The sequence below is a fragment of the Cucurbita pepo genome, chromosome 20 (assembly GCF_057944985.1).
Source record: "Cucurbita pepo subsp. pepo isolate OVF chromosome 20, ASM5794498v1, whole genome shotgun sequence".
Lineage (NCBI taxonomy): Eukaryota > Viridiplantae > Streptophyta > Magnoliopsida > Cucurbitales > Cucurbitaceae > Cucurbita > Cucurbita pepo.
In genome coordinates this window covers 6,195,508-6,209,490 of record NC_141817.1, presented here as the reverse complement: position 1 = coordinate 6,209,490, position 13,983 = coordinate 6,195,508, and the positions used below count along the sequence as shown (strand labels likewise).

At 39.5% G+C, this 13,983-nt stretch overlaps 1 protein-coding gene across 1 annotated transcript; it reads right to left on the bottom strand.

Annotated features, from left to right (window-relative positions):
• Positions 1-5,180: 5,180 nt before the first annotated feature.
• Positions 5,181-7,127, bottom strand: LOC147786453 (uncharacterized). Its single transcript, XM_087120462.1, has 3 exons — positions 6,884-7,127; positions 6,392-6,636; positions 5,181-5,711 (listed from the first exon to the last, which is right to left on the bottom strand). Exons 1-3 carry the CDS (start codon positions 7,125-7,127, stop codon positions 5,181-5,183), a joined length of 1,020 nt encoding a protein of 339 aa, XP_086976588.1.
• Between the last annotated feature and the right edge of the window lie 6,856 nt (positions 7,128-13,983).

The following is a 13,983-nucleotide window of genomic DNA, read 5'->3' as shown; positions in this document are numbered from 1 at the left end:
CTCCAATTTGAGCCCTATGGCTCGGTGTCCCTGGCGGCATGCTTGTTTTGTTTGAACTCCGATTTGAGCCCTATGGCTCGGTGTCCCTGGCGGTATGCTCGATGTCCCTGATGGCATGTCCTCCAGACTCCACGTCTTGTTCGAGTTGGCGCGCCGCCAGTCCAGGTGGTTCACCTCTAACTAATAGGTCTTTCATACTCCGGTACCTGGCCGAGTGGTTGACTGGTTGCTCTATCTCCAACTCTAGGATGTAAAGGCGGTTTGCCGTGCACCGAACTTGCGTGAGCAACCGTCGTCGATCATCGCGGATCCTAAAGTAGCCCACGCTTGATGGAAATGTGGCAGCCGACCTTATCGAGCTGACCCAGGCTCACAATATTAGCGTTGAGCTTCGAGATGAAGTAGACCGGTCAGCTTGTGATGCCGTGCCCTTTGATCTCGACGACGGAGCCGTCGCCGAATTTCTCCGTCTCGCGAATCCCCAAGTCAAGCTCAGAGAACACAGACTTGGCCCCAATCATATGGTTTGTTGCCCCCGTGTCGAGGACCCATCACCGGTGCTCTTGCTGCTCGCTTCTTTCACCGATTTGAGCGAACACTCGCTCCTTCTTCAGTTGAATTGGCTCCCCAGCCGGTGGGGCCCCAATCATATGGTTTGTTGCCCCCGTGTCGAGGACCCATCACCGGTGCTCTTGCTGCTCGCTTCTTTCACCGATTTGAGCGAACACTCGCTCCTTCTTCAGTTGAATTGGCTCCCCAGCCGGTGGGTCAGCTTGTGATGCTTGCCTCCCTTGCCGACGAACTGGATGGTGTCATGCCCTTTGATCTCGACGACGGAGCCGTCGCCGAATTTCTCCGTCTCGCGAATCCCCGAGTCAAGCTCAGAGAACACAGTCATCTCAGTCATCTCGGTCATCTCGGTCATCTCGGTCATCTCGGTCATCTCGGTCATCTCGGTCATCTCAGTCATCTCAGTCATCTCAGTCGTTTCTCCTTCCTCTGGCTTGACATCGTGCCATAACCCTTGCGCCTGTAGGTCGACGTGCATCAATAAGGTCATCTCAGTCATCTCAGTCATCTCAGTCGTGGGATACTGAACGATGACAGTCATTGTCTCCCTGATCACTCGCTCAACGACAACTCGACGCTTTTCGGTAGGTCGATGTTTATTTTCCCGCTTTGCATTTTCTTCTACTCGAACTTAAGACCTGTGTGTTGTTAGGTCGACACTCTAACCACTTGAGCTATTCCACTTGATTGTTGATATGTTGGCTCCTTCGCAATGATATACCACCGATGGCTTCAACCTGGCTCTGATACCACTTGTTGTATTTCGATAATCGGCCAGGGAAATCGGTTTCTTTTCGGTGAGAGGAAATCGTTGACGGAAAGTTGTTGGAATGTTGGAAGAAAATAAAACGCGTAAAATAACAAAGAGATAGAATTGCTGAAATTTTGACTTGTGAAATCTTCTGAACAGATTTCCTATTTAAATATAACTTATCCTAAAAATGTAGAGTGGCAAACTAAATCTGAAATCTTCTAAACAGATTTCCTATTTAAATATAACTTATCCTAAAAATGGCAAGAGAGTGGCAAACTAAATCTGTGACACTCCCTATAAAATTGTCGTCTAAAACTTTGGTAATCCATTCGACAAGTTTGTCAAATGGTCAAACGGAGGTATTCAATCAACTAATGAAATCGTGTAAATCTAAATAAGGAAAAACTCGGGTTTTATCTAACCGGCATTAACGGAAAAGCTGGGAAAACTTGCAGAAATGTGAGGTTGAAGACGAGTGCGTGAGAGACACGTGAGGCGCGTGGGAGTCCGTGAGTGAGAGCGCGACTTGTGTTGGCGAGTGTGAAGCTATTTTGGCTCCCGGTTTGTTCTGTTCGACTCCTCTTGACCTTTCCTATCAAGATTGGTCTATACTTATCTTGAAAATTGTAAAATATAGGTCTAATTGGATGGAATTGTGTTGAAATACCCTATTAAACGTAAATCCAGAGGAAAAGGAGTTCGAAATCAGGTAAGTAACATATCGTTCTTTAAGTTAGTTCTTAACTTGTTTATAATATGTGAGTATGTTGTTTACATGATTAAGAGCTTAGAATGTTAAAATGAGCTTTGATGATATTGAATGTTTATTGTATATTGTGACTGCTTGCCTGTGATGTAAGCATGTTATAAATGATTACAAGAATGTTCTATGTGTCGAACATTGTAAATGTATGAAAGCATGTGTCAGATGTGAGTATGCTATTCAGGTTAATGGAAAGGTTATGACAATAGGATATGCTTATAGATTGTGTGCCATGGCCTATTTATATGAGTATTGTAGTTTACTAATTCCCGCGGAGTTCATGACCAACGCGCTGTGTGCTAAGTCAAAGAGAATGAGTACTCCTAACCGTTGGTATATGAGATATACAGGCCGCCAGAGAAATTAGTAGATGGGCCGTATTTGACCGAGAGCGAGTCTTACATACGAGTCCGAAAATTCTAGAAAAGCATATCGAAAGAGAGTCAGTAACCTAAGCTGGATGAACAGATGACCCTATTAAGAGAAAACTAGGAGTCAATGGCTAATAAAACTTAAAAATACCTGGAAATATTAGTTTTGAACTCATGAAAGATAAGCTGGCTACTTACTGGGTAATTTAATTACTATCAAAATTATTTTTAACTTTTCTCTCCAGATTTAGTTGATGCAGGCCAGCTGAGACGAGGACGAGACCAGCGTGCTAGAGACTATTGGAAATCCATGTCTGTGTCTGTTTTGTGTACTTTATGCTTTCGCTGTCAAGAATTTACTTTGGTTGTTTTAAGTTCTAAATAGTACTCGTTTTAAATGTTCTACTGGATGTTTTGGAAACATTTTTGAATTTATGATTGGTTTTACAAGTTGGTTATCGGTGTCAATGGTAACCCCTGTAATTCGCGTTGTCGATGAGCGGGCGTTACAAGTTGGTTTGTAACACCTGCTCATCGACAATGCGATTAACAGGAGTTACCATCGACACTGCTAACAAACTCTGACAACCAATCATAAATTTGCCAAACATTTCCAAAAAATTTCATAACATGAAGTAAAATACTAAAAAACCAGTTCTGTTTAAAACATTATTAACCAACAAAAATTAACCAACAAAAATCTTAACCAACGAAAACATAATTACATAAACAGACCCAGACATGGATTCCCAATAGTCTCTAGCTCGCTGGTCTCGTCCTCGATTGGCCTGCATCATCTAAATCTGGAAAGAAAAGTTATAAAAAAATTTATGAGTAATTAGATTACCTAATAAGTAGGTGGCTTATCTTTCATGAGTTCACGACTAATCTTTCCAGGTGTTTTTAAGTTTTATTCGCCATTGACTCCTAGTTTCTCTTACTAGGGTCATCTGTTCATTAATGAGGTATCTCAGCTACCTCCAACTTAGGTTACTGACTCCCTCTCGATATGCTTATCTAGAATTTTCGGACTCGAATGTAAGACTCGCTCTCGGTCAAATACGGCCCGTCTACTAATTTCTCTAGCGGCCTGTTTATCTCATATACCAACGGTGAGGAGTACTCATGCTCCTTGACTTAGTACACAGCGCGTTGGTCAAGAACTCCACCGAAATTAGTAGACTACAATACTCATATAAATAGGCCATGGCGCACAATCTATAAGCATATCCTAGTCATAACTTTTCCATTAACATGTTTAGCATACTCACATCTGATGCATGCTTTCATACATTTATAATGTTCGACACAGAACATTTTAGTAATCCTTTATAACATGCTTATATCACAGGCAAGCAGCCACAATATACAACTAGACAATCAATAATCAATATCATCATAGCACATAACAACATACTAAGCTCATAAACAGGTAAACAACATACGCACATGTTGTAAAACAAGTTAAGAACTAGTTCAAAGATCGATATGCTACTTACTTGGTCTTCGAATTTCTTTTTCCCTTGGATGTACATTTAATAAGTATTTCAACACAATTCCTTCCTATTACACCTATATTTCACCAATTTCAAGATAAGTATAGACCAATTTTGATAGGATAGGTCAAAAGGAGTCAAACGGGACAAACCAGGAGCCAAAATAACTTCACACGTGCCCTCACGTACCAGCACAATTTCGACAGATTTTCTCACGCGCCTGGTCCACGCACAGTCGCACCCTCACTCGCGGCCTCCCACGCGCCTTGCGTGTACCGCACGCGCTTCTTCTTCTTTTGGTTTCCTGCGATTTTTCAACTTTCCTATTAATGCCCGTTATGTCCCGAAACCATATTCCATCTCTACTGCTCGGATTTTGTTCTTACTTCTTCTACAACTCTATAAATCTCCTAATTACAGTTCTAACAAGCCCTATTTCATAATTTATTATGCAATATGAATCAAGATATCGAGATTTAAAGGTTCGGTGATATGGGTTTTTGTTACCTTCGAATAAACGTTCAATTCAGCTCGTGGCCGTGTCCCCTTCCTCAAAGGATTCCTCAGCAACAACCTCTCTATCCTTATTCACGATTAACAACCAAATTTAAGCAAACCAAACTAGAATCTCAAGAATTTTTTTTCCTCCTCTGTTTTCTGGGTTTCATCTATCCGCTGCTCTTCGTTTTTTTTCAAATCCTAATCAACTCCCTATCTTGCTTCCACACCAACTAGCAAACCCTTCCTCATTCTAATACCTCCAGCCCACACGTCCATTCCCTCTATCCTGCTTGATGCGGCGGCTGTGTTTTTCGTTTTTTTATTATTATTTTTATTTTTATTTTCCTTATCTACAAATTTTATTATTATTATTATTATTATTATTATTAACAAACAGAACAACAAATAAATACAAAAATACATATTATCATTACTATTTTAGATTATTACAATTCTACCCTCCTTTTAAGAACTTTCATCCTCGAAAGTTTCCAACTCTAGAAACAAGTGTGGATATTTTCATTTAAACTCCTCTCCTCTTTCCCAAGTAGCTTCACTATCTTGTTGATTCTTCCATAAAACTTTAACAAAGGAAATATCTCTGCTACGCAATGATCTCACTTCCCGTGCCAAAATTTTATCAGGTTGTTCTTCATACCTTAAGTCCTCCTTTAACTCCAAGTCTTCATAATGAAGAATATGCATAGGATCTACAACATACTTCCTCAGCATCGAAACATGGAAACATTATGTACAGCATCCAACGCTGGTGGTAATGCCAACCTATAGGCTACTGAGCCAACTCTTTCGAGGATCTCAAAAGGTCCAATAAAACGAGGGCTAAGCTTCCCCTTCTTACCAAATCGCAAAACACCACAAACTGGTGCAATCTTTAGGAACACATGATCCCCCACCTCAAACTCTAGGTCCTTCCTCCAAACATCAGCATAACTCTTCTGATGACTCTGGGCGGTCAAAATTCTCTTCCTAATCTTCTTAATTGCCTCGTTGGTCGTTCGTAGCAAATCTGGACCTAATAGCTGTTTATTACCTACCTTCTCCCAATAAATCGGAGTTCGACACCTCCGTCCATAAAGTGCTTCAAAAGGAGTCATCTGAATGGTTTTCTGATAACTATTGTTATAGGTAAATTTCACCAAATATAGATAGGTGTCCCAACTGACAGCAAAATCAAGTACACATGCACGCAACATGTCCTCGAGAATTTGATTTAATCTCTCTGTCTGTCCATCTATCTAAGGATGGAACGCTGTACTAAACTTCAGTTGTGTACCAAGGGCTTCCTGAAGACTCTTCTAGAATCGAGAAGTAAACCGTGCATCCCTATTAGACACAATAGAAACAGGTACACCATGCAACCTTACAACCTCCTTCAAATGTAATTGTGCCCACTTGTCAACTGAAAACATAGACTTTCCTGGTATAAAATAAGTTGTCTTAGTTAATCTGTCTCAAACAACCCATATCACTGTAAACCCTGACGCCCTGTTATGGAATCCATGGCCACTTCTTCCCACTTCCACTATGGCACATTAAGAGGTTGCAATAACCCAGCAGGTTTCTGTCTAGGTGCCTTAACTTGTTGACAAGTTAAACACCTACTCACATGTTCAGCAACATCTTTCTTCATTCCAGGCCACCAAAAACATGTTTTTAAGTCTTGATACATCTTTGTGGCACCTGGATGTACGATATAGGGAGACTCATGTGCCTCAGATAGAATCTTCCTCTTAATCTCTACATCGTTTGGCACACAAGTTCAACTCCGCCACTTCAAACATCCATCACCCGTTATCAAGAAATTCTTGACTTGTCCAGTCTCAAGTTGCTTCAAAACTTTTGAAAAATAAGGGTCCCTCTGCTGACCCTAAATAATTTGTTGCTGCAACGTCGAACAAATAGTCATAAGAGCTACCTGAGTTGTTGCTTCCCTGACCAACACAACTATTTGAGCTCGTTCAAACTCCATCTGAATGTTGGGTTGCCTCGTCAACATTGCAGATGACTGAGTTGTCTTACGACTCAAGGCATCAGCTACCACATTAGCTTTACCAGGGTGATGTAGGATCTCCACATCATAATCTTTCACTAACTCCAACCATCGACGTTGCCTCATGTTGAGCTCTTTCTGGGTGAACAGATATTTGAGACTCTTATGATCTGTATATACTTGTATCCAAAGGACATCACGACAAACTCATAATGCTCATACCGAGTACAAAAAGCCATCTTCCGTATGTTCTCTTCTTTGACTCTTATCTAGTGATAACCAGAACGAAGATCAATCTTCGAAAATACTGCTGCCCCTTGAAGCTGGTCAAACAAATCATCAATCGCGGCAGGGGATACTTATTTTTAATGGTCATCTTATTCAGCTTCCTATAATCAATGCAAAGATGGAGCGTACCGTCCTTCTTGTTCACGAACAACACCGGAGCTCCCCACGGTGACACACTAGGTCGTATGAATCCCTGGTTCAACAACTCCTGTAATTGCAGCTTCAACTCTTTCAATTCCGCAGGAGCCATCCTATAAGGAGCTTTAGAGATAGGTGTCCTCCCAGGTTTTAGTTCAATACCAAAGTTGACTTCCCGCTCTGGTGGTAAACCAGGTAACTCATCAGGGAAGACATCCAAGAACTCATTCACCATGGGTACAGTTGATACATTTGTATCAACTCGTCTCACTTCTACCACACTAGCCAGGAATGCCAGCACCGTGACTAATCAACTTCCTAGCCTTCAAAGAAGTAATTGTCTTGGGAACACTTCCCAGCTTCGTACCCTGAAACTCGAAGCTCTTTCCCATCGAATGGTGAAAAACTATCTCCTTCTTATAACAATCGATACTAGAATGATGAGCAGATAACCAATCCATGCCCAAAATAATATCATAATCATACATATCTAGTACCATTAACAACACGTCTAATGCGTCAAGCCATATCTAGCAGATAACCAATCCATACCCCAAGTCGGGCTTGACGAACAAACGATAATGATATAAAAGAATGCGTCGAGCCAGAATCGAATACAGTATAAGCAAAGTAGCCATGAATGGGTAAAGTACCTGTCACCACCGTACTGGCATCCTCTACTGCCCTGCTCGTCATGGAAAAGGCTTTACTTCGAGCCTGAGGCTGTCCCCCAGCACTCGGCTGACCTCCTCCTCCTCCTGGAACAGACGCTCGGGGGGTATCACATTAGGATTCCTTGCACTACGGCACACTCTAGCGAGATGACCAGTCTTCCCATAGTTATAACATGTCTTGTCTACAGCGTTACAAGATCCCGCATGAGTTAACCCACACTTACCGCAAACTGCCCTCCCATCACCTGAGGAAGGTCGACGATCAACTCGCCGCGGTACCGCCTGCTGTTGCAAACCCGAGGATATTTGAGTAAATTTTGGTTTACCACTTGGTCACATCTGACTGCTGGAACCCTGATTACTCCTCGGGGTGGTAGCATCTAATTTCACCGCAGCATTATAAGCGGTAACAAAATCTTGAGAAGCATGGGCAGACACAGATCCTTGTATCTCTTGCCTCAAACCCTGGATAAAGAGATCCGTCTTCTCTTCCTCAGTAGCAACCATAAGAGGAACAAATCTAGATAATCGAGTGAATTCTGCCTTATACTCCTCTACTGACATATTATCCTGTTCCAGTTGCATAAAGGCCTTTCGGTTTTTCAATCTCGCTAGAGCAAGATAGGATTTCTCACAAAATTCATGTTTGAATGCCGCTCGGGAGATTGGGGCTCCACCAGCCTCCATCTTCGGCTTCTTTGATTTCCACCAAAAATGGGTTGGTCCCTCCAACAAATACGTAGCACAAAACACCTTATGATTCTCGTAAACTTTGTTTCAATACATTCTAACCACCATTTCGCTGCCTCAGGATCAGTCACCTTTCCTCCAAAAGTTGGCGGGGCAAGTTTCATAAAATCTTGTATGTACTCGCTTTCCTCCGTCATACATCGTCGCCCATAAGTTACTACCCGCGGTGGTGCCTCTTTCACCACTGCTGTACCAGGTAGCTCTGGCAACCTTGTTGGAGGTATTGCTGTCTGAACACCTACTCTTGGTGCTTCAGACACTAGAGTCGCCTGGCTAGATACAGATGCTATTTGAGTCGCCTGGTTTCCAAGACCAGCAAGGGTGGCCTGTACCGCTCGATCCACTCGGCTCTGCACCACCTGATCTACTCAACTCTCAATCAATGATTGCAATGCCTCCAAAGTAATCACAACAGTCGACTGATCTCTAGATGCCGACTCAGTAGCAGGCTCCGGAACCGCCTCTGCTGGAGCAGTTTCTTCTACAGGCTGCCCCTCATTCCCCGAGTCCACTTGGACGTACCAGGGTCTAAATTCTTAAATATCACCATATCTGTCACACACATAATTAAGTGTTCATCATCAATTCTTTTAAACTTTTCATACTATTCTTTCATACAATTTAGTCATGCATCACTTACCTGACCAAGGCGAGATACCGCTGAGCTGGGATAAAGGAATCCATACTGTCTATTCTAGACTGTCTACAAAACCTATAACCTAGGCTCTGATACATGATAATGAAAAAGAAAGAATGTTAGGATCATGCATTATTGTGTGTTCATGCATCGGAGGATACTCCTTCTTTTTTTACGATAGTACGGTCGCGTATGCTACGAGGTAGGGAAATGATCATTATGTTTACCATAATGCTGCCATGACGGCCTCTATTTCTAATGGGTTTCTGGCATCAACAATTACTAGAGAATACTCGCCCGACTAGAAAGGGGTCCGGGAGGTGTGTGAACTAACTAGTGGGTCCATACTCGCACATGTGGACCATGTATAGTAAATTAAATACACATCCAATTATTGGCTTATGATAGCCGTCGTAGGAAAATAGGTTGATATGATAGGTCTCATTCATGATTTGTATGTGGTTGCAACTAGCCCCAATAGGGGGTCGCTTACTGAGTATTTATTAAAAAGCTCAAGTCATGTGTTACTCTTATTTTCAGGTAAAGGCAAGACTCCCCTATACGACTGACGGTGGCATCGCAACCTAGGAGATTGTGACACATGCATATGGTAGTTGTACTTATTTTCTTAGACTTAGGTTAGAATAGACTGTTTAATTTTAACGCTTATTTATTTCATTTACTATTTCATTGTGCTGTTTTAAAAATGTTTTCGAACGCGCAAGTCATGACAGTGTTTTAAGATGAAGTTTATGTTTTATTATAAAGTTTAAACGCTTGTTTCCTCACAAAATGATTAAGTTATGATGACTGTAGCCACTCTAGGTAAATAGAAAAATAGGGTCGTAACACTAGACCTCCTGATATACGGTATAACATGATCATATATTTTTCCGTCCTATATATCCACCGTAAAAATAAAAATAAAAATAAGTTATAATAATAATTAAAAAAAAGTGGTAACTCAATCCTACCTTTCACATCTCCTTCCCTCTTCCTAACCCCAACACCTCCCTACACACTTCCTAACCCCAACACCTCCCTATATCAGCAGAATGATCAACAATCTGCTAGAGAGAAGAAGAAAAAGAAAAAAAAATATGATTCCTCCAAAAACAAATAAAAAAAGGTTTAGGGTGGAAGGATATAGGTCATTTAAGGATATGTCAATAGTTAGTTTTGGATGAGGGATTAAATGAAAAGAATTTTGTATGAGATTGACTAAAAGTAACTATAAAAAGGAAACAAACAAACCAAAAAACAAAAATATATATATATATATATATATATATATCTTGACTATAATTAAAAGTAAGAAAATAAAAAAGGAAATACCGAATCAGAGAAAAGAAGATATATGGAAAATGTAAAAAAATGTATTAAATGGTTTGTATGAAAATAATACTATAACAAACATATATAAACATTTCAAGACTAAACTCATTCAAAGACTCTATCGTTTCCATGAAGTATAACATATGGACTAATGTAAATTAGAGAAACAATTTTGTAAAAGTTCCAACTTGAAACTGTTGTCATAGGCTTACCTAGATTGACTTGTATTTCAATGGACAGAATCGAACTTTCATTAAGGATAAATTCGTGACAACAATGTAAGCTAATTAGGTAAGTGATCTTACCATCGACATGCTTATATTTGATGCTGACACGTGTTTTGTGGTTCCGCACGTGTCATAAATTTGATATGTGTGAATTATTTATGAATCGATATGACTATGATATGTTATATATGTATTATGATATGTGAATGATATGATAACTCTTACGTTGTAATGTGTTCAATGATATGTTTGAGATAGGATACGAGAAGGATGCGAGAAACGTAATATAATGATATGACTAAGATATGATTGATATAACAATACGGTTCTGTTGTGTATCAAAAAGAATATGATTATAATAGATTGATAGAACGATATGGTTAGGATACGTTCATAAAACGATATGGTTAGGATACGTTCATAAAACGATATGGTTAGGATGCGTTCCTGTAACAGTAAGACTAGGATACGTTCATGACACGATATGATTTAGGATATGTTGGAAAACGATATGACTAAGGATATGCATATCAAAACGATATGACTAAAAGGATATGGTCATTATAGACTGATAAGATAATACGATAAGGTTATGTTTAGAAAATGTTATGGTTATGATAAATTGATAGAAAAACATTATGTTCATGATAGACTGATAAAACAATACAATAAGATTATGTATAGAAAATGTTATGGTTATGATAAATTGATAAAATGATACGATAAGATTATGTATAGAAAAATGTTATGGTTATGATAGATTGATAATACGATACGGTAAGGTTAGGTATTGCTAATGATTTGATTATGATGGACTGATGAAATGATATGATTAGAATAAGTTTAGGAAATGATATGACTAACGTACGTTCGGATATGACTGTGATATGTATAAGAACGTTAAGTCTATGATAAGTTAGAGAACGATATGACCATGAAGTGTTTACGAAATGATATGATTATGATAGGATATGGGAATGGCGAATATATATATAAATATGTAGTAAAATGGTATGCGGATGATATGATATAGTTTATGGTACATAATATTGTTGGTGTTAATATAACACATGCGGAAGCATTTTGGATCTTAGGCACTTTTAGAACATCAATTATTGTAAATAACTAGCATGTTCATAAGTATTAAAACTTAATGGGTTTAAATACTAACCTTTTGTAGTTCAAACTCCTTTTGCCTCACGAACCGGTTTCGAACCACCACTAGTGTCTTCTCCACTATCCTCCGGCCTTAGAACGGGATTGTGGAATCCGGTGAGTGACAAAACTTGGGAGGGATTTTGTATATGTGAAAGAGAGTGTTTGTTTCAAGGTTTTTTCATCAAGATGAAGAATCCCTTCCAAGTATCATGATCACTCTATTTAAAGAGTCAAGTTTGCATGTTCATGCAAACTTGAGATCACCAAATTTTGACACTCAAAATTCCACTCAAACTTGTGGGGGTTTATTTGGCAAACATGCAAGTTTGGTTAAACCAAATTTTGACACCTCAAAATTCCACTAACATGGATTTTTCCATTTGATGAAAGTCAACATTTTGACTTTCTTCATTTTAATTCAACAATTAATTTGAATAATGAATTTAAAATTAAAGTAACATTAAATGATTAATTAAACTATTTAATTAATATTTAATATTAATTCAAATGCCAATCCCAATCAATTCCGACACATAATTGATTAAGATATTTAAATCTTATTTAAATATCTCAGATTCTCTCTTTTCGTTTAATTCGTAAATAAAACAAAATTGCGGTTAAATATATCGTATATATGTAACGCATATTCCCTAATTTGAATTCGAACACTTCGAACTCACTCATCACACTGTTCTATGGTTTAGTCCGATATGAGCTAGCAGAGGGACCTAATGGACCTATAGATCATGGGCTCCAACGATCCAAGATTAACCGATTAAACTCATTAACCTGGTTAACCAACATTCGTTAACTACTAGGACACTCCACTATAGCCTAGTAGTTGCACTCCCCTCACTATAGATATATTTCTGTCCATCTGATATAACCATGATTAGTAAGTCGATCCTTCACAGGTTGTTCGTAACTAGAGCTTGGTCAATTTACCGTTTTACCCCTGAAGTTACTTCTTGTTCCTTATGTCTCACTGATCCTCTAATGAACAATTGGTTTGTGGTCCAACCAGTAAACCGAATCCCTCTCAGGCCAATGAGAGGGTGGGGCCCCTTGTTCAAGACCTGGAGTCAGTGCTTAAGGGAACTACCTTTCTTCTATCCCTAAAAGTGGGTAGGAGTGAATTCCATCTTGCACCCCACGTCCCCAGCCATTCACCCAGTCTTACCCCTGAAATGGGAGGCCTGTTGAGTCGGCGAACTAGAGCCACTCTCACCCATGCAAATCTAAGGATAATTCCGAATAAACAGGAGTTCATGGTTAGCTCAGGATTAAAACCGAGTTACCTAGGTTATCGAATGAAAAGAAAATCAGTCTCAACAGTAAACGACATTATAAAGTGAGAGTGGTTTTCTTCATGGTCCGATCTTATGCAATACTCATTGCATAGGACGCCCCCACTCACATGTCTCCACATGCACAATTTAGTGATCACATTGTTTATATCATATACAAAAGTGGGCCGCATCCATAGTGTCCCCAGAATAAGGTACTCAGCCTTATCCTTATACTATAGATCATTTTGACTATATACTTGAACTTGATCCACTCTTATGTCTCTACATATAGTTCAAGTAATCATACTATAGCCAGAGTGTTCTTAGTTTATTGGATTTAGATTAATGATCGTAAAGATCACTTTATTCAATAACAATTTTTACTGAATAAACATCAATAATAACTTTATTGAAAATAGAATATATCTTTGTTTACAAACTATGAGTTTTAGGACATAAAACCCAACAAACTCCCACTTGGACTAAAACTCTAGTGGGGTTTTATAACGTTGAGTAGAGAGAAATACAATAAACTAGGGCATCACATACTCATGCCTTTTCTCCCACTTGCCCTAGATTACATAACTCGTAGTCCTAGACTCACTAGGTGCCCTTCAAACACTTTAGCCGTGAGGGGCTTTGTAAATGGATCAGCAATGTTGTGTTCTGAAGCTATCTGTGTGACGATCACATCTCCTCGTTGCACAATCTCCCTTATGAGATGATATTTGCGCTCAATATGTTTTCCTCGCTTATGGCTTCTTGGTTCTTTTGAATTTGCAACTGCTCCACTGTTATCACAATAAAGAGTGACGGGAAGATGCATATTTGGAACGACTTCCAAATCAGTTAAGAACTTCCTAAGCCATACAGATTCTTTCGCTGCTTCACAAGCAGCAACATACTCAGCTTCCATGGTGGAATCAGCAATGCAACCTTGCTTTATGCTTCTCCATATTATTGCTCCTCCGTTTAGAGTGAAGACAGATCCTGATGTCGATTTCCTCGAATCTACATCGGT

Coding starts and splice junctions, on each gene's coding strand:
- LOC147786453 (XM_087120462.1), bottom strand. CDS start 7,127: ATGGTGAATGAGTTCTTGGATGTCTTCCCTGATGAGTTACCTGGTTTA. Junction 6,637..6,883: donor GTTCGTGAACAAGAAGGACG/GTACGCTCCATC, acceptor AAGTATATACAG/ATCATAAGAGTCTCAAATAT. Junction 5,712..6,391: donor TCAGGGAAGCAACAACTCAG/GTAGCTCTTATG, acceptor TTCCATCCTTAG/ATAGATGGACAGACAGAGAG.